Consider the following 24,551-nt stretch of genomic DNA (forward strand, 5'->3'; position numbering starts at 1 on the left):
TTGGGATAACCCCTGTGATTGAGAGAGCCTAATATTACTGATATTTGCAGGATGATGGCACGTGGATCTGGTATTGTTCAGTATACCAGTATCCCAGTTAGAAGAACCTGCTCTGCGTTCAGTCTATTTCCGGTCCAGCCCTAACATCCCCGGAGGCACTGAATTGTAACCCGCATGTAACTCTTCTTCTGTCTCTTCCTGTGGTGCTGATGATGGAGACCTAATTTTTCTCTTTCTGCCTATTGCCTGCTGTTTGTCTATATTCTATCTTTTGGGATGAGTGTTGTCCTCCCTAAGGTCAGCGGGCTTTACTCTTCTGGAATTTGTTCTGTGATCCTTTTCTTCCTTCACATGGAGGAGGACCTGGCCTGCGTTAGAGAGGTAGATGTCAATCTCCAGATGTTCTCATTCACATCACAGTAAGGGTTTGCAGAGAGTGGGAATTGTGGAAGCCATGACTGTATTTTTCTCAATTATTAGTTGTGAAATACATTAAAAAGCTGTTTATCTAATCCATGGACTGAATCAGTTATTTCTTTCAGCCGCACATAAGGGCATAATTTCTTTTAGACCCAAAAAGGCCATATGTAAGATTTTGCAGACTGCACCTGTTATGGACACCTGCACCTTACAGGACAAAGTATTGTAGGTGTTACACTACTGGAATGGTGTTTGTATAGCATTTTTCCCAGCCATCAGCTGTCCCGTCTGCAATGTGCAAAAGTATATTTGTCTTCCATAACCCAACTGGTTTCAAAGATGGCTTCACATCTGTGTGTTTCTTTTAGCTTATTGATCTGATGCACACTCTACACACAAGGGCTGCCACAATATACAGTTCTTGGGCAGAGGAGCAGCGCCACCTAGAGACTGGAGGAGAGAAGATCACAGCAGACTCCAGGACGCTGTGGTCAAACTGCTGGTGCCCATTGCTGCAAGGTGAGTTATCTCCCTGTAGATCACCACTAGCTCTCCTGAGTCAAATTTAGGGCAATCATCTTCCAATTACTTAGCATGTTACGGGATCTGTAGCCTCTCTAATTGCACAGTAATGTAAAATTATACCGGACTAAGGATCTGCTTACATCTGCTTACATTAATTGGTACAGCCATCTCTCCTTGTCCCCTCATACATATTGACATTCATCATTGTCCAGCATCATTGTATTAGGGGAGACTAGGAAGCCACACATGTACTTTAGCCACAATGGTCACACCCTGACCCTATGTTTTATATTGAAGTATCTAATGAGCATGTGCATTGGTCATTGTCATGTGAGGGGGGAGCAGGGTCAGCTGTGACGTTGCCTATTGTCATTGGTGGATCTTGTATTGTAATCCTGCCTATATAATAATGAGGAGCCAGATGACAGGGCCTTAAAAAAAAAAAAAAAAGCCCCAGTGGCTAGTGTGACAATTGCAATTACTAGTGTCGTTTATTAATATATGTTGTATTGTGGAAAAACATGCCTTTTTGTAACCGCCTCACCCCCTGGTGATTGTTCATTTTTCTTCTCTTTCTTCCAAAAGCCGCAACTTTTACTTTTCCGTCACAATAGCCATATTAAGGCTTGTTTTATGCGGGACGAGTTGTACTTTTGAATGACACCATTCATTCTGCCCCATATTGTTCTGAAAAATGTAAATGAAAATTCCAAGTGCGGTGAAATGGCAATTAAAAGTGCAATTCCACAATGTACTGGGCTTCACAAGGGCTTATTTGCAATTTTAAATTCTGCAACATTCACTGCATTTGACTCCATGGGGTTTTTCCAGAGACAAAATAGTCACTACTCTCGTAGATGAATTCCTAGATGGGGATAATTTACAATATGTGGTCTCTGGAGGGGTTTGTGCTGTTCTGGCACTTAGGGGCTGTGTATATGGAGTATGAAAAGTATTCTAGGAAAATCTTTGCTCCAAAAGTCAAATGGCGCGCCTTCCCTCCTGAGTCTGCAAAACAGTACTGTATAGTCACATGTGGGGTATTGCCACATTCAGGAGAAATTGTGTAACATATTATGGACTTTTTCCACCTACTGCCCTTGTGAAATTTGGAAATCTGGGATTAAATCACCATTTTAGTGGTAAAAATATATATTTTTTTTCACCACCCGATAGTATAACATTTTCTTACACACCTGTGGTGTCAATATGCTGACTGCACCCCTAAATAAATTTATTGAGGTTTGTAAAATGGGGTCACTTGTGGAGGATTTCTGCTGTTCTGGAACCTCAGGAGCTCCAGAACATTCCAACATGGTGCGCCTTCCCTTCCCAGCTTTACACTGTACCTCAAAATTAGTTCCCAATTACATGGAGGGTATTGGCGCACTCAGGACAAATTACATAACAAACTGTGTTGTCTATTTTTTTTTTTTTATTAGCCCTTACAAAAATGTAAAATTTTGGACTAAAACATTTTAGTGGAAAAAAAATGTATCCTTTCTTCACTACCCAATGGTATAAATTTAGGACGTGTGGTGTTTATATGCTCACTGCTCCCCTAGATTAATTCATTGAGGGGTATACTTTGTAAAATAGGGACACTTGTGGGGGGGTATGCTTTTCTGGCATATCAGGGGCTATGCCAATGTGACATGGCACCCCAAACGATTCCAGCAAATTTTAAAGACCAACATGGCACTCCTTCACTTTTCAGCTTTGCTCTGTGCCTCAAAAGTAGTTTTCAAACATATATATGGGGTATTGACGAACTCAGGAGAAATTGTGTAACAAATTGTATGGACTATTTTCTCCTATTACCCTTTTTGAAAATTAAACTTTTGGGAGCCAAAGCGACATTTTAGTGGAAAAGTGGTAATTATTTTGTTTTCACAGCCCGATATTACACAATTCTGTGAATCACCTGTGGGGTCAAATTGCTCACTACACCCCAAGATGAATTCCTTGAGAGGTTTAGTTTCCAGAATGGGTGAACTTGTGGGGGCTTTCTGCTGTGTTAGCATGTCAGGGGATCTTCATATGTGACATGGTGTCCGCAATTTATTCCAGACAAAATGGTGCTTCAAAATTCAAATAGCGCTTCTTTCCTTTTGAGCCTTGCCGTGCGTCCAAACATTAGTTTTCCATTACACATGGGGTATGCCTGTGCTCAGAAGAAACTTCACAATAAATTGTATGGTCCATTTCTTTGTCGCTCCATTGGGAGACCCAGACAATTGGGGTGTATAGCTATGCCTCCGGAGGCCACACAAAGTATTACACTAAAAGTGTAAAGCCCCTCCCCTTCTGCCTATACACCCCCCGTGTCTCACGGGCTCCTCAGTTTTTATGCTTTGTGCGAAGGAGGCAGACATCCACGCATAGCTCCACAGCTTGGTCAGCAGCAGCTGCTGACTAGGTCGGATGGAAGAAAAGAGGGCCCATAACAGGGCCCCCAGCATGCTCCCTTCTCACCCCACTTTGTCGGCGGTGTTGTTAAGGTTGAGGTACCCATTGCGGGTACACAGGCAGGAGCCACATGCTGTTTTCCTTCCCCATCCCTTAATGGGCCCTGGGTGAAGTGGGACCCGGATCGGTCTCCAGGCACTGGGACCGTGCTCCGTCCGCAGCCCCTGGGAATCTGCTGGATAGGAGCTGGGTATCGTCAGGGACAAGGCCCTGCTACTATGAGGTACTCTGTGTCCCCGTGGGGACCGCGCATGGAAGCGCTTGTCCCATACACATTGCAGCACTGCTGGGTGTGTTAGTGCGCCGGGGACTACCGCGCATGGAGCGCTTGTGCCATACACACCGCAGCACTGCTGGGTGTGTTAGTGCGCCGGGGACTACCGCGCGGCCGCGCTTATTGCCGGCCGCGCTTATAACTTTAGTCCCCGGCTTCTGCGGCCTAGTGTCGTATATTCCCGCCCACAGGCCTGCCAGTCAGGGGAAGGGCGGGACGCTGCACAGATCGTCAGCGCTGAGGGCTGGAGCATACATTAGTATCCTCCTCCCTCCTCACTCAGTACACTGGGGCACTAGATTCCCGCACTTTTCTTGGGCACGCCCACGGTCCCCTCCTCCCCACAGAACGCCGGCAGCCATTCCTGTCAGCGATTCAGACGCTGGAGAGGAGAGACAACACAGGGAGACCCAGGCAGGGAATCTGGTGATCACACAACCGCTCTGAGCGGTCGGTAAGCAGCACCTGTGGTGCTGGCCCCACTGAGTACCGAAGTGTTTATATATATATTTAGGCTATACATTGCACTGTACGGTCGCTCTGTTGTTTTTGGCTATATACCCTCCTGGTTGTTCTCAGAGGAGACAACATGTCATCCGCAGTGCCCCTGGGGTAACCCATAGGTCCCAGGGTGAGGTCTCTAACACGGACCGCAGTCCCAGGCCGCCCAAGCGGGGTCGCTGGGAAATTCCCTCCACTTCATCACACTGTTCAGGGTCCCAGCAAGGGGACTCTCTGGAGGATGAAGCGGAGGTATCAGATCAGGATTCTGATCCTGAAGCCGCTCTCAACCTAGATACACCTGAAGGTGACGCAGTAGTGAATGACCTTATAGCGACCATCAATCAGGTGTTGGATATTTCTCCCCCAGCTCCTCCAATTGAGGAGTCTGCTTCTCAGGAGAAATTCCGTTTCAGGTTTCCCAAGCGTACATTAAATATGTTTCTGGATCACTCTGACTTCAGAGAGGCAATCCAGAAAAACCGAGACTGTCCAGACAAGCGGTTTTCCAAGCGCCTTAAGGACACACGTTATCCCTTCCCCCCCGAGGTTGTCAAGGGCTGGACTCAGTGTCCTAAGGTGGATCCTCCAATCTCCAGACTGGCGGCTAGATCCATAGTTGCAGTGGAAGATGGGGCTTCACTCAAAGATGCCACTGACAGACAGATGGAACTATGGTTGAAATCCATCTATGAAGCTATCGGCGCGTCTTTTGCTCCAGCATTCGCAGCCGTATGGGCACTCCAAGCTATCTCAGCTTGTCAGGCGCAGATTAATGCAGTAACACGTACATCTGCCCCGCAAGTGGTGTCCTTAACCACTCAGGCATCGGCGTTTGCATCCTAAGCCATTAATGCTATCCTGGACTCGGCGAGCCGTACGGCGGTGGCATCCGCCAATTCGGTGGTACTCCGCAGGGCCATGTGGCTACGTGAATGGAAGGCAGACTCTGCTTCCAAAAAGTTCTTAACCGGTTTGCCATTGTCTGGCGACCGCTTGTTTGGTGAGCGATTAGATGAAATCATTAAACAATCCAAGGGAAAGGATTCATCCTTACCCCAGTCCAGACCAAACAGACCTCAACCACGGAAGGTACAATCGAGGTTTCGGTCCTTTCGGTCCGCGGGCAGGTCTCAATTCTCCTCGTCCAAAAGGCCTCAGAAAGGTCAGAGGAACTCCGATGCATGGCGGTCTAAGTCACGTCCTAAAAAGACCGCCGGGGGAACCGCTCCCAAAGCGGCCTCCTCATGACTTTCGGCCTCCTCAAACCGCATCCTCGGTCGGTGGCAGGCTCTCCCGCTTTTGCGACGTCTGGCTGCCACAAGTAAAAGACCGAAGGGTGAGAGACATTCTATCTCAAGGTTACAGGATAGAGTTCAGCTCTCGTCCTCCGACTCGTTTCTTCAGAACATCTCCGCCCCCCGACAGAGCCGAGGCTCTTCTGCAGGCGGTGTGCACTCTGAAGGCGGAAGGAGTGGTGATCCCTGTTCCTCTTCAGCAACGGGGTCACGGTTTTTACTCCAACTTGTTCGTGGTACCAAAAAAGGACGGATCCTTCCGTCCCGTTCTGGACCTAAAACTGCTCAACAAGCATGTGAAAACCAGGCGGTTCCGGATGGAATCGCTCCGCTCCGTCATCGCCTCAATGTCCCAAGGAGATTTCCTGGCATCAATCGACATCAAAGATGCTTATCTCCACGTACCGATTGCACCAGAGCATCAGCGCTTCCTGCGTTTCGCCATAGGGGACGAACACCTTCAGTTCGTGGCACTGCCTTTCGGCCTGGCAACAGCCCCACGGGTCTTCACCAAGGTCATGGCAACAGTGGTGGCAATTCTACACTCTCAGGGACACTCAGTGATCCCTTACTTAGACGATCTACTTGTCAAGGCACCCTCTCAAGGGGCATGCCAACACAGCCTGAACATTGCTCTGGAAACTCTCCAGAGTTTCGGGTGGATCATCAATTTTCCAAAGTCAAATCTGACACCGGCCCAATCACTGACATATCTTGACATGGAGTTTCATACTCTCTCAGCGATAGTGAAGCTTCCGCTGAACAAACAGCGTTCACTACAGACAGGGGTGCAATCTCTCCTTCAAGGTCAGTCACACCCCCTGAGGCGCCTCATGCACTTCCTAGGGAAGATGGTGGCAGCAATGGAGGCAGTTCCTTTTGCGCAGTTTCATCTGCGCCTACTTCAATGGGACATTCTCCGCAAATGGGACAGGAAGTCGACGTCCCTCGACAGGAACGTCTCCCTTTCTCGGGCAGCCAAAGCTTCCCTTCAGTGGTGGCTTCTCCCCACTTCTCTGTCGAAGGGGAAATCCTTCCTGCCCCCATCCTGGGCGGTGGTCACGACGGACGCGAGCCTGTCAGGGTGGGGAGCGGTCTTTCTCCACCACAGGGCTCAGGGTACTTGGACTCAGACAGAGTCCTCCCTTCAGATCAATGTTCTGGAGATAAGGGCAGTGTATCTTGCCCTAAAGGCGTTCCAGCCGTGGCTGGAAGGCAAACAGATCCGAATTCAGTCGGAAAACTCCACAGCGGTGGCATACATCAACCACCAAGGCGGGACACGCAGTCGGCAAGCCTTCCAGGAAGTCCGGCGGATTCTGCTGTGGGTGGAAGCCACAGCCTCCACCATATCCGCAGTTCACATCCCGGGCATAGAAAACTGGGAAGCAGACTTTCTCAGTCGCCAGGGCATGGACGCAGGGGAATGGTCCCTTCACCCTGACGTGTTTCAGGAGATCTGTTGCCGCTGGGGCATGCCGGACGTCGACCTAATGGCGTCCCGGCACAACAACAAGGTCCCGACATTCATGGCACGGTCTCAAGATCACAGAGCTCTGGCGGCAGACGCCTTAGTTCAGGATTGGTCGCAGTTTCAACTCCCTTATGTGTTTCCTCCTCTGGCACTGTTGCCCAGAGTGTTACGCAAGATCAGGGCCGACTGCCGCCGCGCCATCCTCGTCACTCCAGACTGGCCGAGGAGGTCGTGGTACCCGGATCTGTGGCATCTCACGGTCGGCCAACCGTGGGCACTACCAGACCGACCAGACTTGCTGTCTCAAGGGCCGTTTTTCCATCTGAATTCTGCGGCCCTCAACCTGACTGTGTGGCCATTGAGTCCTGGATCTTAGCGTCTTCAGGATTATCTCAAGAGGTCATTGCCACTATGAGACAGGCTAGGAAACCAACGTCCGCCAAGATGTACCACAGGACGTGGAAAATATTCCTGTCGTGGTGCACTGCTCAGGGTTTTTCTCCCTGGCCATTTGCCTTGCCCACTTTTCTGTCCTTCCTTCAATCCGGATTGGAAAAGCGTTTGTCGCTCGGCTCCCTTAAGGGACAAGTCTCTGCGCTCTCTGTGTTTTTTCAGAAGCGCCTAGCCAGACTTCCACAGGTACGCACGTTCCTGCAGGGGGTTTGTCACATCGTCCCTCCTTACAAGCGTCCGTTAGAACCCTGGGATCTGAACAGGGTGCTGATGGTTCTTCAGAAACCACCGTTCGAGCCAATGAGGGATATTTCTCTCGCACGCCTTTCGCAGAAAGTGGTTTTCCTAGTAGCAGTCACTTCACTTCGGAGAGTGTCTGAGCTAGCAGCGTTGTCGTGCAAAGCCCCTTTCCTGGTGTTTCACCAGGACAAGGTGGTTCTGCGTCCGGTTCCGGAATTTCTCCCTAAGGTGGTATCCCCCTTTCATCTCAATCAGGATATCTCCTTACCCTCTTTTTGTCTTCATCCAGTTCACCAATGTGAAAAGGATTTGCACTTGTTAGATCTGGTGAGAGCACTCAGATTCTACATTTCTCGTACGGCGCCCCTGCGCCGCTCGGATGCACTCTTTGTCCTTGTCGCTGGCCAGCGTAAAGGGACACAAGCTTCCAAATCAACCCTGGCTCGGTGGATCAAGGAACCAATTCTCGAAGCTTATCGTTTTTCGGGGCTTCCGGTTCCCTCAGGGCTGAAGGCCCATTCTACCAGGGCCGTGGGAGCGTCCTGGGCCTTGCGGCACCAGGCTACGGCTCAGCAGGTGTGTCAGGCAGCTACCTGGTCGAGCCTGCACACTTTCACGAAACACTATCAGGTGCATACCTATGCTTCGGCAGATGCCAGCCTAGGTAGGCGAGTCCTTCAGGCGGCGGTTGCCCACCTGTAGGACGGAGCCGTTACGGCTCTATTATGAGGTATTATTTACCCACCCAGGGACTGCTTTTGGACGTCCCAATTGTCTGGGTCTCCCAATGGAGCGACAAAGAAGAAGGGAATTTTGTTTACTTACCGTAAATTCCTTTTCTTCTAGCTCCAATTGGGAGACCCAGCACCCGCCCCTGTTTTTTGTGTACACATGTTGTTCATGTTGAATGGTTTCAGTTCTCCGATATTCCTTCGGATTGAATTTACTTTAAACCAATTTATAATTTTTTCCTCCTTCTTGCTTTTGCACCAAAACTGAGGAGCCCGTGAGACACGGGGGGTGTATAGGCAGAAGGGGAGGGGCTTTACACTTTTAGTGTAATACTTTGTGTGGCCTCCGAAGGCATAGCTATACACCCCAATTGTCTGGGTCTCCCAATTGGAGCTAGAAGAAAAGGAATTTACGGTAAGTAAACAAAATTCCCTTCTTTCTCCTATTACCCTGTGAGGTTAAGGCAACATTTTTTGGGTAAAGTATTTTGTTTTTTATTTTCATGTCCCACTGTTATAAAATTCTGTGAAGCACCTGTTGGTTCAAGGTGCTCGCCACACATCTAGGTTAATTCTTTCAGGGGCTAGTTTCCAAAATTCTGGGCGGTTCCACTGTTTAGGCACTTCAGGGGCTCTCCAAACGTGACATGGCGTCGGCTAATGATTCCAGACTTGCTTTCCAAAAGTCAAATGGTGCTCCTTGTTTTCCAAGCCCTGCCGTGTGCACAAACAGTAGATTTCCACCACATATGGGGTATCGGCGTACTCTGGAGAAATGCACAAATTGTATGGTGCATTTTCGGATGTTGCTGTTGTGAAAATGCCGAATTTCGGGTTGAAGTAGCATTTTTGTGGGAAAAAGTAATTTATTTTTTTTTTTCCCTTTCACATTGCTTTAGTTTTTGTGAAGCACCTAATGGGTTAATAAACTTGATGTGTTTTTGAGTGCTTTGAGGGGGTGGGGGGCAGTTTTTAGAATGGTGTCACTTTTGATATTAAGTTGATAACATTTAACTCATGTCTGCTTTACATTAGCCCCATCTATAAAATGTTCTTTCATGAAGCTTCAAAAATGTAGCAGCAATTTTTCATTTTTTTCATGGAAATTTACAAAACTTAATTTATTAGGGACCTATCCAGATTTGAAGTGACTTTGGGGGACCTATATATATTAGAAACCTCCCAATGTGATACCATTTTAAAATCTGCGCCCCCTCAACATATTCAAAACTGTTATAAGATCATTTATTAACCCTTCAGGTGCTTTTCAGGAATTAATTCCAAATGTCATGACAGAAATGAAAACTGTTATTTTTGCCACCTAACTATAGGTAACTTCTGAACAGGTCACTCTATCTGCCAGACTCTAGCGCCATTACTTGCCCAAAAATTGCCATGGCCCATGAAACCATCAGAACCACACAATCATGATCTCCTTATGCCAATAAGCTTAAAGAGGAGCCCCCACACTCTGTTAACCATCTAGATGTCATAGTCACTATTGACAATGGTATCAAAGGAGTTAAACGCCCGTGGTCGGGGTCAACACTGATGGTAGCAGGTTGTTGGCTGCTGCATTTTCACTTGTGGGGGGATGCTATTCTCTTATATCTCAGGTCAGTATAAAGATCAATTGGTGCTCACTAAGCGGTTAATAGTAATATATTAGGAAATGCCTTATAATGCTGTTCCCAGATCAGTTAGGAATGATGAAATTGGCCAACGCCTAGAGGTTGTGCTAAACTTCCTTCCCACCTTCTCTGCCCTCCCTTTAGTACCAGACTGGCCTCTAGTGAATAACTGCCTAAAACCACAGAGTAATACTCCGATATTGATTGGCTATTCAGCTCAGAGTTGGACTAGCACGTAAATGTCAGCAGAGAAAGAAAAAAGGAGCATGGAGCAGGCAGACTGTGCAATTTCTCACCCTAGCCTTGCAGATTGATCATATGTAGTGGTGGAAGCTCCTCATACTCGTATTTTCCTCCCATTTTCGGTGAAGCTTGTTTTATTGCCCAATCTTTGCACAATGGGATTTCTTTTTACCTTGTAGGAATTGCATGGCTGTGCTGTGACGCCCGGCGGCAGGTCCGGATGCAGGCGCTCACGTATCTGCAGAGAGCACTATTAGTCCATGATCTACAGACCCTGGATGCGCTTGAATGGGAAGCATGCTTTAACAAGGTGAGGAGACAATTGTAATGTGACCTCTCTACACTATTATGAATTTTCTGAAATAAAAATGGTTAGGTTTTTATTGATTTTTTTTTTTTTTTTTTAATCTTTTGGCTGCATCCAGTATGCTGAGAGCAAGATAAAGCAGTGGTAAATAGGGATGATCGAATACCTCAAATATTCGGCTACGGCCAAATTCGACAAATAAGTCGCCGCTATTCGACTATTTGGGAATATTCGATGCGCACTCTAAGTCTATGTGAAACCTGAATAGTTGCCGAATAGCAACTATACGGGCTTCCCATAGACTTACATTGTGCATCGAATATTCGCATAGCGGCGACCTATTCGGCAGATATTTGCGAAGCCGAATATTGCCGAATATTTGTGATATTTGATCATCCCTAGTGGTAAACTGCTCAAGTCAAAAAACTAATGCACTACTAGGATGCAACCAGACCCCCAATAGATGGAGTCATCACAGGTGCAAGAGGAGCAAATCACTCACACAATTTCCAAACATGGAGGGGGTGATCGCTAGATGATAAAATTGCACACTATGGCTTGCATAGGGCACCGTTCACACTTACAGGTGCATAGTATCCTAGTCAACAGCCTATTACACGCCTATACTATTCGATCAGGCGGGCTGCCTGGTACTAGTGTGCACCATATAGGGATGGGGACTCCATTATGCAAGTCCAAACATAAAGGGGCCTGGCTGCACCCTACAAAAATGTTATGTGCAGAAAAATATATACAAAATATTTGAGGTTTTAGTCGATATTATGGCCAAACTAACTACTAACACCTCAGATATTTTGTATATATTTTTCTGCACATAACATTTTTGTAGGGTGCAGCCAGGCCCCTTTATGTTTGGACTTGCATAATGGAGTCCCCTTCCCTATATGGTGCACACTAGTACCGGGCAGCCCGCCTGATCGAATAGTAAGGGCGTGTAATAGGCTGCTGACTAGGATACTATGCACCTGTAAGTGTGAACGGCGCCCTATGCAAGCCACTAATGTGCAATTTTACCATCTAGCGATCACCCCCCCATGTTTGGGAGTTGTGTGAGGGATTTGCTCCTCTTGCACCTATGATGTCTACATCTATTGGGGGTCTGGTTGCATCCTGGTAGCGCATTAGTTTTTTGGCCTGAGCAGTTTACCACTGCTTTATCCTGCTGTGAGTATCTTTATATTGTGGAGGATATTTAGTCCTCTTTTTGTTGTTTTTCTATATTCAGAATGCTGAGAAATGTAGACTGAAACACTTGGGCCTTATTCGAGCCTCAGTGTTTTTCACCCAGATACACAATACAAATGTACATTTTTTACAACCACAAAAAGGACACGAGTGAATAATGCCTAGAGTAGCAGAGGTTTGTTTCTACAGAGATCACTTTAGAAAAAAAAAAATAAAACACTTTCTCCTATAATCAGAACTTCATCCTTGTTATAAGTGATCAGGTGTATGGATATTGTGACCGCACAGCCCCAGACTTACTGTATGTTATAAACTGAGCGATTGGATGTATGATTCAGAAATGTATGTTTTGCACGTGTGGGGTACACTCCCTGGACATCCTTCATATATGTCTAAAACATTCTATGTATTGCAAGACTTTGAAAACATGTTTCCTCCTTGGATGGTGCAGAATTGGGAAAGATGGGGATGATGAGCTTGGCATACTCTTTGATTAGGAGTGTAGAACAATTGGAGTTTGTGTAAAGTAGATCTCGCAAGGCATGACCAGGAACACTGAGGGACAAGTTCCAAATTCAGCCACTTTTTAGGAGATAACCCTAAAACCTACAGCATCTTTAAGGGATACCTTAAGAGAATTCAAGGAAGACCATTTCAAATTCACAGAACCTTCATCTGAATTGGGGCAGGATCCTATTGTTTTCTATTGTTTGAGAAGAAGGACTGAAGTTTTAGATTGTTATTGCGATCTTCCCTGCTCAGGAGCACACTTCTCCCCATGCTGTTGACCTACTGGCTGTTGGCTAGGCTACCTTACTAGGTAACACCTGCTTACTTACTGACTGAAGGGTGGGTTACCTGGCTATATGTTCACAGGAGCCAGGGTTTGTAATTTATACTATTTTTCCATTTTTTATAAATTTCTTGATCCTTTTTTTTTTTGTTTGAAAAGTGGTGATAAAACAAGCTGTGGTCATACGTATGTAAAGCGCTGTGGAATTAATAGCGCTATATAAATGAATAAAATTATTATTATTATACCTCTGCACAGTTTCTAAAGTTAGTTTTTCCCTTATCCTTTCCTCTATTTGTCATCAATAGGTGCTGTTTCCACTGTTAACTAAGCTTTTAGAGAATATCAGCCCTGCGGACGTGGGAGGCATGGAGGAGACAAGAATGAGAGCCTCTACCCTGCTTTCTAAAGTATGTAAGATGGTAACGTTGTGAAAGATGTGCACCAACAATGCTAGAACTGATAGATTTCACATGACAACTTTTATAAATTACACTGCTGACCTTATAGAAGTGCGGTAGTAAATTCACTCAAAGAAAGTACAGTGATATTACATAGCTTAACTAAATAATAGTATAATTCGTGAATACCGTCTTGGGCAAAGTTACTGTGAATGACTTTGCAGAACCCGGTCCATCGGCCATGTTGGAAATCTGTGACCCTTGGACGAAAGTCCTGAAAACTCTTCTTATGTGATGACATTTGCAGGTTTCTGGTTATTGAGTAGCCAACTTTGCTTTGTGGTTCTGGTGTGAGGCATGTGTTACCGGATGCCGGGCCAGCTAATCAAAAGAGCAGTGGATGACGTAAAGTAAGAGGCGGTGGTCAGGGCTCCCGTTCAGCGGCCACAGATTACAGCTATATTCAATAGGCCAAGTACTGTGAATCATATATCACCAACTCTACTACTGCGTAGTTTGTAGGGTATTTTGGGAGTTAGTGTTAGGTTTGCAGTGGCTTATAGATGCATTTCAGAGTATTCTGCAATTTTGTCTGTATTCCTGCATTTGTACTATAGTATCACCACTCTATAACTACAAAGCTCTTGGTATAGACTGATTAACTCTATATGTGCGTTCGGCTGCCATATGCTTTTTTCTTTACATTCATTGCTCTCTTTTCCTAGGTCTTCCTGCAGCATTTGTCTCCATTGCTGTCTCTCGCTACATTTACAGCACTGTGGTTAACAATATTAGATTTTATGGACAAGTACATGCACGCTGGCTCCAGTGACTTACTGGTATGTGTTTCCGTCTTGCAATACAATGATAAATACTACGTTTTTCTAACTTTTCACTGCAGATTGCAAATAAGTGGTCTATGATGCCGACCTCGAGAAGAAAATCTGGTGCGCACAACATGGGACACTTTCTGACTGACGTTTTGTTATTTTAGGTCCTAAACTGGTGTGATAACGTGGGGAATTTTAGGATCCCTATGCTGATTTTTTTTCTTTTCATGACAGTGTTTAAAGATTATTTATTACAGTACAAATACAGACAATGTCATAATTACTACACACAGCGATTACACTCTCTGAACAGCTACATTCCCTGTAGAGGCACACCCGCATTTCTTCCAGAGATATGTCCTTTTAGATATGCACATAAGCGTGGTCGACCATGGTTTGTGCAAGCGTCAAAAGACAGAACATCTCCGAAACAGAGGCCCGACACGGTCCAAAGTGACTCCATCTACTTTATTGTAGTAAACGGCTGTTAGGTGTCCATCTGAATTCCGTTTTTATTGTTTTAGACGGAAACCCTTATGTAATTGCTCAGTGTAGAGGATAAATGTGAACCGAGCCTTAAAACTGATTAGAAAATGTTTTTGTAGCAATAAAAATTTCAACTCACCTCCCCAAAAACATGTTCTTACTCAGGTCCATCCTCTATTAACATTAAAATAGGGGATTACTACATTGCTGGTAGCATAATGGCTCTGGAATAGGGACATGGCTCCCAAAAAAATCCATGAAAACCTCTGCTTGCAAAGCCAAACAGTCTGCAGCGGGTGCCAATGGCATACTTATTTCTGGAAAATATGCAAAACACCTGTAGAGAAATGTGCTGAGAGGTGCAATTTCCAAAATCGGGTCACTTTGGGGGTTTTCTACTGTTCTGGCACTTTCAGTGATTTGCATATGGCTCCCGCAAACTATTTGAGGATAACCTGCGCTCCAAAACTGAAACGCTCCATCCCTTCTGATCTGTCGTGTGGTCAAACAATATTTTCCCACCACCTATGGGGTACCATCACATTTAGGAGAAAATGCATACCAAATTGTGGGATCCATTTTCCCCTTACCTCTTGGGTAAATAAAACATTTTAGTGGAAACTTTTCATTCCACCTTGTGTTGCAGTTTTGCACTGCGTCCTATCACAGGCTATGAACAGTGGACAGGAGGCCACCTCTCGGCTCCCTCCATTTCTGTTTGTCAGGATGGAGCTAAGGCTATGTGTGTCTGACTGAATCCTGGACCTCTGTTTAGTATGACGTTGGGCAACCAACACCTAGCACTTGGCTTCTTCATCGTATTCTAATCACAGGAATCTTACTATCATATACCTCTAGTTTCTTAGCTAAAATGTTAAATTGCATAACACCCCATTTCATATCCTAATGCCAATAGCTGATTTTCTTCAGCTGCACACAGTGAACATAAATCCAGGAGACGGGGAGATGATCTGCCATGTCTAAGGTTACAATCGCCAACATCATAGTGAGCACCCATGAAGTATTTGGCTGTAAGTTCTCTGCTACATTTTTATTTTCAGTTGGAAGCAATACCTGAATCCTTGAAGAATATGCTGCTAGTAATGGACACAGCTGGAATTTTCCATAGCGCCGATTCACAAAATGGATATTCAGATCTATGGGAGTTCACATGGGAGAGGATAGGCTGCTTCTTACCACGGCTAAGAGAGGAGCTTTTCAAACAGACAGTAATACAAGGTATGTTTTTAGATCCCAGTATTGATGTGTATGAATAGTGATATATGTATAATACACAAAAATCCATCTCACTTAAGGGGCCTCCTGGCAGCTCCATTCTGAAGTCACAAATAAAGGAGTACTCTGGTCTTTACTTCAGTAAATCTATGCCTTTATCCTAATCTTCTATACTAACCTACAAGAACTACGGTTCATTTGGTGCTAGCAAAGTGTCAGTAATCCACATATAGAAGAGACTGTCATACAAAGTCAAAACCTGAAGATACAATCCCACATGTGAACTACTGCATGTCTTTTTAGTTGTGCTAAACTGTTACATTCATATAATTGTTCTTCTTTCCTCTTATTCAGATCCGCCTCATGTAGCTGCAATTGAACCGCATCCTCATAAAACACTAACGGCCTCCACCATAGTCCCTGCTGCTTCAGAATCCAAACCTGTCGCTCAAAGTATGCATCCAGAGAGGCCACCAGAGCCAGCACATTCTGGTAAATGTTAAAAAGCAGACCTGACTTTAGCCACTACATTATGTTTGCCATTGTCTTCCACGACCTCTATATAATTCCATCATTCGTAGACCGGGGTGGGGATCGCATTGTCATGCATAGAGGGGGGTGGCCGCGCATCCTTATTAATAGACGGGGAGATAGACCATACAGTTATGTCAGGTAGGGTATAAAGTCCCTGGTACTTTAGGGATTGATTCTTAAAAATGCCTCCGATTCTCCTTTCAGGGTTTTTGGGTAATAAGAGTATACACCAGGGAGAATAACTGTGTCCCAGAGATAGAAAGCAAATTCTTATTGAGGAGGACCTGTCAGTAGTGATAAGGGAGCACTACCATGCTCAGATGCTCGGTACTCGTAATGAGCAGATGGGCGCAACTCAAGTACCTGCATATAATTTGTCAATGGGGAACTTAAGTATTTTACCTGTCAGTAATTGAGAAATTCCTTTTCTTTTTTTATTTATATATTCCTTATGAAATAATTAAATATCTTTTCTTAGTCTAAGTTCACACACTGCATCGTTTGCTGCATTTTTGGTGCGTTTTTGAGGTCACACAAAAGCACCTAAATGCATGCATTTCCTTCCCCCAGCAAAGTCTGAGATTTCTATTTTGCGGTCCACACTGCATCTTTTGTTGACTGCGTTTTTCCAGATGCAGCATGTCAATTCTTTTTGCGTTTTTACTGCGTTTTTTAACCCTTCGGTCAATAGATTTGACTTAATAAACACATGCGGAAAAACGCAGTGTGTTTTTGATGCGGTTTTGCTGCGGTGTGTGTTTGGTGCATTTTAAGATGCACTAAAGATTCACTGACAAAAACAGATGCTGCGTGTGAACATAGTCTAAGGATGTTTCTCTGGTACTCTAGGACTACTTAGACAACTATGTGCTAATATTTCCTGGATCAAAAGTCTCAATTTATGAAGATTGGAAATTTGTATGTGCCACATTAATTAAGAGGAGCGCACTGGGGAATCTTAATGAGTTTGGCGCATCTTTCACCTGCCATGCACCACTGTAACAAATGTACTCCTGTGGGGGCATAACTTATGTTGAATTTGTTGGCCTTGCTTGGCCACAACCATTTTTAAGCTTTGCCAAGGTTAAAAAAAGAGATGTGATAACTGTCCAACACCGGAGTAAAAATACCAAGAGTCACAAAATTATGACTTAACTACAACTTGGCAAATATTTTGCAACATTTCAAACAGTTTTTTTTTTTTTTAAACATAAATTTTTATTGCATTTTTCAGAATTATTACAATATGTCTAACATTTGAACAAGAATAAATTCACCTTACCAATTTACCCACCCTTGTCTTAACCCACCCTCTTTTATTCCCACTTTATCCCCCCTAACATTTTTAATACGCTGAACACCAGGTATAAGTCGCAAAAGAACACACAGCTCCTCTATATTCTGATTCCCGTTTGAAGCCCTATTTCTCTGAAACCCTCGTCTCGCCCTACTGTCGTGTCTCTACTGCGTGTGTATTTTCAGCTTTCCCAATGTGCCTTGCAAGTCTCCCAGTAGATACCATTCCGTATTAGTGAAAGGAGATACCACTTTCCGTATTTCTGCAACTCCATACTGTTGTACTATAAATCTCTTCCATTTTTTAAAAAAGTTTCCCATTAGTTCGTCCTTATTTCTTTCGGCTTCCAACTGTTCAATATTGAGCAGCTTTTTAATCTGATTGACCACCTCCTCCTCTGATGGAACAGATTCCTCGAGCCATCTGCGTAGTAGGGCCTTTTTCCCTATCATAGCAATATTATGAAAGAGTCTTCGAATCGTGGTCCCCCGTGTATCTCCTCCTCCTTCCTTTTCTTTAGTCCTGTGGTGGAAAATCCATAACAATGGGTCTAGTTCCATTTCCACTTCCCATACTTTTTCTATAAGTGTCTTCATTTTTCCCCTAAATTTCTGACTTTGTGGGCACTGCCAAATCCCGTGGTATAAGTCCGTTTTTCGCTGTTTACATTTGGGGCAATGTTCTATTTTATTCATAGTCTGCTTGGTGGGGATGTTAAAACCATAAATTGCTCTGTGCATTAATCTAAACTGTGTGTCCCTCCAGCCCTCATTAATCACCTCCTTCCTCATCCTCATCCATCCCTGCTGTATCTTTTCCCCTGCCTCTGTATCTTTTAGTTGTCGTGCCCATGCTCCCCAGACCTGGTCCGAGTGCAGTGGTACCAGTGCTGTTCTCAGATCTTTGTACAGGGAGGAGATAGTAATCTCCTGTTTATCCTTCATTATAAATTGGTCCATTTCATTCATTACCTGTTCTTTTCTAACATCCCTCAATAGTCCCATTATTCCCTTTTCCACCTGTGTGTATTGTATGATTTGTAATGGGGAAAGCCCGTACCTGTTTACCATCTCCTCAAGGGTCAACCACCTATGTTCCGTTTCATGGAGCAGATCCTTCACCCCACTGATCCCCTTATTTCTCCATTCTAGAAATTGTTTTCCCTCCCTGCTGGGAATTCCGGAAAATTCCAGATATTTAGGTATTTGGAGATTCGCCAGGACAGGTTAAACTTTTTCCTCACTGCTTTCCACGCCATTATCGTATCCCTACATACCAGGGAGTGCTTCATTTTCCTCGGAATATTGGCCAATGACGTGTGTAATATTGCCCCCAAGTCTCATGGTCTACAGTACTCACTTTCCAATTTTATGTTAGAATAGCTATTTGTCTTCCTCAGCCAGTCTATTACGTGCCTCATCAAGCATGCAAGGTTGTAGCCTCTCACATTTGGCATCTTGATTCCTCCCTTTTCCAGTGGTAGCATTAGTTTTTCCGCCCGAATTCTTGGTCTTTTTCTCTTCCATAGGAAGCTTGTAAATGCTTTATTCAGTCTATTTACATCCGCATGCTTTAATAATATAGGGATAGTCTGCATTGGGTATAGCAGCTTCGAGAAACTCATCATTTTTAAGAGGTGGTTTCTACCTAGCAGGGATAGCGGCAGCCCCTCCCACATCTTTAGCTCTCGTTCTATTTTCTGTATCAACGGTTTGAAGTTTAATTCATAAATGGAGGCAGGCTGGCGTCCCATCTGGATCCCCAGGTACTTAAGGTGGGTTTTTGCTATCGGTATCCCACATATGTTATCCCCTATTCCATAGGTTTTCAGGGATGACATGGTTCGCTCATTCAGAAACAGTATTTCACATTTTGTCTTGTTCAATTTAAAACCTACCATAGACCCAAATCTCTCTATCTGTTGTATTGTTTTTAAAAGGTCATTCTGTGGTCTATTCATGAATAATATATCGTCCGCGAATAGAGCTGCAAACAGTTTTATGTCAGAATTCTGGCGTGTGACAGAGCACTTAAGAAGCCAATGCCTCCCCAACCTTGTTTCCCTGCTCAGCATCGGCTTCTTAGGCCCGTTTAACACAGCCGGCATTTTGCTGGATCCGGCACACTCCAGTACAGTGTAATACTGTACAATGGCATCACGGCAGGCTCCGGCCACATGCTGTCATGTGACCGGAGCATGCCGCGATGCCATTCTACAGTATTACACTGTAGTGGAGTGTGCCGGATCCGGCAATCCGGCGAAATGCTGGATGTGTGAAACGGGCCTTAGCTTGATTGATAGCTCACCGTCTGATTTCCTTGCCTGGCTTTTGACGTCACACAGACACTGAGCTATCAATCAAGCTAAAGAGGCTGGTGCTGGGCAGGGAAACAGCCTTGGGAGGCAGAGGCTCCTTAAGTGCTCTCACACACTTCATTCCTCATTTGCGTGTTGGACCTAGTCCATGCAGTAATAATCTCCTCCAGATAAATCACTCATTGTATAGAAACAACACACAGCGTAATAAGTGACTTATCACTGCAATCAGTGTCTCAGCCCTTACCTCATTCTGTCCTCAGATTACATAGCAAAAACATGCTAATGGATTCCTTCTAAGTGTAATGCACAGAAATGTGTAATGCACAGGAATGTAAACTGTATATCCTACTACCAGCAGCAGTGAGACACCAGGTTTGCAGCATGAAGTGCAGAAGTCAGATAATTAAATTTTGGCTACATAGCAGACCACATTGTGGTCATTGCCTGGCAAGTGGGTATTTTCATCTGTCTATGTCCAGGGCAGTAAAATTAGTATGTCACACTAGGGTACATGTTGTATACCTAGGCAATGTATGTAGGCACACAAGTATTTCTTCTTAAAGCGTATAGTGATCATTATAGTAATAATTTCCCCTGCATTTATCTTACAGATTCTGACTCTACAAGCCCAGGACTAACAACAATGCCAGGATCCATTCCTTCCTGTACTCCAATGAGGATGAGCCCTGTGACAGATGTACATCCCCCTATAGCACAATCTCCTCTCATTTTGCACCCCTTGACTTCCCCTTTGCAGGTGGGAGTCCCACCAATGTCTCTGCCAATCATCCTTAATCCTGCTTTAATAGAAGCTACCTCTCCTGTACCGCTACTGTCCACTCCTCGGCCCGCCGAAACGTCACCAGTCTCAGAAGTAAACTGATCCCTTGGTGAAGAACCTATGTACACATGAACTTGCAGCGGCCCTGGCATGGGGACCCGCTGCCACTTTTATTTAAGAGACTTAAAAATTATTTTACAATAATAAGACACTGATATACACATCACAGTGGGGAGAATCTAGAATTAGCGAGTTTCTCCCCATCTCCTCCTGATTGACTGTCTAGCCATGGTGATCATCAGTCTAACAATCGAGCAATTCTAATGAACTCTGTACACTGTAAAGACATTTTATAAGAAGAGAATGGCTTGGTATTACATGTAATGTGTTGTTACATTGTAAGGATATATCCAGTAATCCCAGTCCCAATTCAGATGAATGTGTGAGAGCCCTTGTTTGTGCTTGGACATTCCTTGTATAAAACATGTTGGATAAGGCTGATTTTCCTTGAATATACACTTGTCCTCTTGTTGTCTCAGCCCCGGCCCTTTTAATGGTATGAACCTTTCCTTCATAATGCTTCAACTAGGACTGTGCAAATTGTAGAAAAAAAAAGAGAACCATTCTTCCGGGGTAGCACAGCCCATGGAAGGAAGACAAACGATGGACTCCAAGCGTGTATGGAGTGAGATGTTTATATCAGAGTAGACTACACATTTTAGAATTTGGATTGACTGTATCAGACAATTTAAATAGGTTGTCCACAACTATAAAATGCATTTTAAATGGGCACAGGTTGGTGGTGTAGATGGTGTGAATCGATAACAGACCTGTACCATGTCCTATCTGTAGTCTCTGGATGGGATCCCTGAGAATTGCCTCTTACAGTCATATGAAGAAGTTTGGGCACCCCTATTAATGTTAACCTTTTTTCTTTATAACAATTTGGGTTTTTGCAACAGCTATTTCAGTTTCATATATCTAATAACTGATGGACTGAGTAATATTTCTGGATTGAAATGAGGTTTATTGTACTAACAGAAAATGTGCAATCCGCATTTAAACAAAATTTGACCGGTGCAAAAGTATGCGCACCTCAACATAAAAGTGACATTAATATTTTGTAGATCCTCCTTTTGCAAAAATAGCCTCTAGTCGCTTCCTGTAGCTTTTAATGAGTTCCTGGATCATGGACGAAGGTATATTTGACCATTACTGTTTACAAAACAATTCCAGTTCAGTTAAGTTTGATGGTCGCCGAGCATGGACAGCCCGCTTGAAAATCTGTGGGATGATTTGAATGATATTCAGGTCTGGGGACTGGGATGGCCATTCCAGAACATTGTAATTGTTCCTCTGCATGAATGCCTGAGTAGATTTGGAGCAGTGTTTTGGATCATTGTGTTGCTGAAATATCCATCCCCTGCGTAACTTCAACTTCGTCACTGATTCTTGCACATTATTGTCAAGAATCTGCTGATACTGAGTTGAATCCATGCGACCCTCAACTTTAACAAAATTTCCAGTGCCGGCATTGGCCACACAGCCCCCAAGCATGATTGAACTTCCACCAAATTTTACTGTGGGTAGCAAGTGCTTTTCTTGGAATGCCGTGTTTTTTTGCCTCCATGCATAACGCCTTTTTGTATGACCAAACAACTCAATCTTTGTTTCATCAGTCCACAGGACCTTCTTCCAAAATGTAACTGGCTTGTCCAAATGTGCTTTTGCATACTTCAGGCGACTCTGTATGTGGTGTGCTTGCAGAAACGGCGTCTTTCGCATCACTCTCCCATACAGCTTCTCCTTGTGCAACGTGCGCTGTATTGTTGACCGATGCACATTGACACCATCTGCAGCAAGATGATGCTGCAGGTCTTTGGAGGTGGTCTGTGGATTGTCCTTGACTGTTCTCACCATTCTTCTTCTCTGCCTTTCTGATATTTATCTTGGCCTGCCACCTCTGGGCTTAACAAGAACTGTACCTGTGTTCTTCCATTTCCTTACTATGTTCCTCACAGTGGAAACTGACAGTTTAAATCTCTGAGACAACTTTTTGTATCATTCCCCTGAACAACTATATTGAATAATCTTTGTTTTCAGATCATTTGAGAGTTGTTTTGAGGAGCCCATGATGCCACTCTCCATAGGAGGTTCAAATAGGAGAACAACTTGCAAGTGGCCACCTTAAATACCTTTTCTCGTGATTGGATACACCTGCCTATGAAGTTCAAAGCTCAATGAGGTTACAAAACCAATTTAGTGCTTTAGTAAGTCAGTAAAAAGTAGTTAGGAGTGTTCAAATCAAGAAATTGATAAGGGTGCCCATACTTTTGCACCGGTTACATTTTGTTTAAATGCGGATTACACATTTTCTGTTAGTACAATAAACCTCATTTCAATCCAGAAATATTACTCAGTCCATCAGTTATTAGATATATGAAACTGAAATAGCTGTTGCAAAAACCCAAATTGTTATAAAGAAAAAAGGTTAATATTAATACGGGTGCCCAAACGTTTTCATATGACTGTACCTAAATGCATCTGCAGCTCTTCTTTTGATTAGCTGGCGTGGTATGGCATCATCGTTATAATGTGATGTCATGTCAGACTGCTTAATCAAAAGTAGAGCAGCAGATGCTGGGATGTAAAGTTCAGCTTTCATTTTCCGCTCAAGTCGGAAGAGAGAGCCTTGTTTTTTTCAGGCTCAGACAAAATTTTATCGTATTTTAAATCTGTACTTTCCCTCCACCCTGGGTCCATTGAAAATGTGCTTTAAAGTAGTGGACAACCCCTTTAAAGATACTGGACTATGAAATGTCAGATAAAGGCGTCTTAGTACTATGCATAAATACACCACATACATAGCAAGATACCTTTAATTTGCTACAATTTGCACTATTCCTCTTGCCCTAGATGAAAGACACAGTGAGCAGCAGCACCTCTGTGATCCCACAAGCTAACAGTAGAGTTGTGCCTATTAATGCACAACTGACATAGGTGAGAAGTAGATCAGACCTGTGCTTTGAGGATTTTTTTTTTATACTTGTTCAAACAATATCTCTCTATGATGTGCCATGTGTTATCATATAAGGCTGCATTCACACATCTGTAGGTCTTGCGCCGCAGTCCTCCTGACCCAAATTCAACGGGCGGTGCGTGCTCTGACTGCGAAACACTGATGTGTGAATCTTGGCTTAGATCGGGACGGGACAGATCTCTGGGTAGTTTGCTAAAGCTGCGTAACTTATGGGCTGTTTTCTACACCATTAAACAAAATAAAAAATTACAGGTGGGCAGTTGCTATTTTTTTTTTTTTTAATTCGTTTTATTGACAACTGTTGCTGGACAAGTTAAATGCAGTTCAAATATAATAAAGCAAAATATCCAAACCCAGGTATGTGTGGAGCATTTCTTACATGGTATACTTTGAGTAATGCATGCCTTAACATCACACATGTATAAAGACACAATCTGTATGTATCTAAAGACTATCTTAATAACTACTGTAGATAGTATAACCATCTCTGGGATATTTTCAATCCTAAGGATTTTATAACATTCAATTATTAAAACAGAAATAAACAGTAAAGCATCCAGCTGCGAAAATTAAAAAAGAGGAAAGAAGGGAATTTTGTTTACTTACCGTAAATTCCTTTTCTTCTAGCTCCTATTGGGAGACCCAGACAATTGGGTGTATAGCTTCTGCCTCCGGAGGCCACATAAAGTATTACACTTTTTAAAAAGTGTAACCCCTCCCCTCTGCCTATACACCCTCCCGTGGACCACGGGCTCCTCAGTTTTGGTGCAAAAGCAGGAAGGAGGAAACTTATAAATTGGTCTAGGGTAAATTCAATCCGAAGAATGTACGGAGAACTGAAGACCATAACCCCAAAAGAACAACCAGCCCAAAGGGCACAGGGGTGGGTGCTGGGTCTCCCAATAGGAGCTAGAAGAAAAGGAATTTATGGTAAGTAAACAAAATTCCCGTCGTCTTTGTTGCTCCATTGGGAAACCCAGACAATTGGGACGTCCAAGAGCAGTCCCTGGGTGGGTAAAAGAATACCTCAATAAGAAGAGCCGAAAACGGCCCCCTCTTAC

The 24,551-nt window shown here is 44.2% G+C and overlaps 1 protein-coding gene across 11 annotated transcripts in view; it reads left to right on the forward strand.

Moving 5' to 3' along the window:
• GBF1 (golgi brefeldin A resistant guanine nucleotide exchange factor 1) overlaps positions 1–21,402 on the forward strand; it is a 325,666-nt gene extending 304,264 nt beyond the window's left edge. For all 11 annotated transcript variants that reach the window (XM_075348884.1, XM_075348888.1, XM_075348889.1 and 8 more), the window contains 7 exons: positions 789–939; positions 10,439–10,569; positions 12,874–12,975; positions 13,692–13,805; positions 15,344–15,521; positions 15,873–16,010; positions 20,281–21,402. In XM_075348884.1, the coding sequence (XP_075204999.1) occupies positions 789–939; positions 10,439–10,569; positions 12,874–12,975; positions 13,692–13,805; positions 15,344–15,521; positions 15,873–16,010; positions 20,281–20,552 (1,086 nt within the window). In that variant the 3' untranslated portion in view covers positions 20,553–21,402. The remainder of the gene's footprint in view (positions 1–788; positions 940–10,438; positions 10,570–12,873; positions 12,976–13,691; positions 13,806–15,343; positions 15,522–15,872; positions 16,011–20,280) is intronic.
• Positions 21,403–24,551: the final 3,149 nt, after the last annotated feature.

This window comes from Anomaloglossus baeobatrachus, chromosome 5, assembly GCF_048569485.1.
Source record: "Anomaloglossus baeobatrachus isolate aAnoBae1 chromosome 5, aAnoBae1.hap1, whole genome shotgun sequence".
Taxonomy (NCBI): domain Eukaryota; kingdom Metazoa; phylum Chordata; class Amphibia; order Anura; family Aromobatidae; genus Anomaloglossus; species Anomaloglossus baeobatrachus.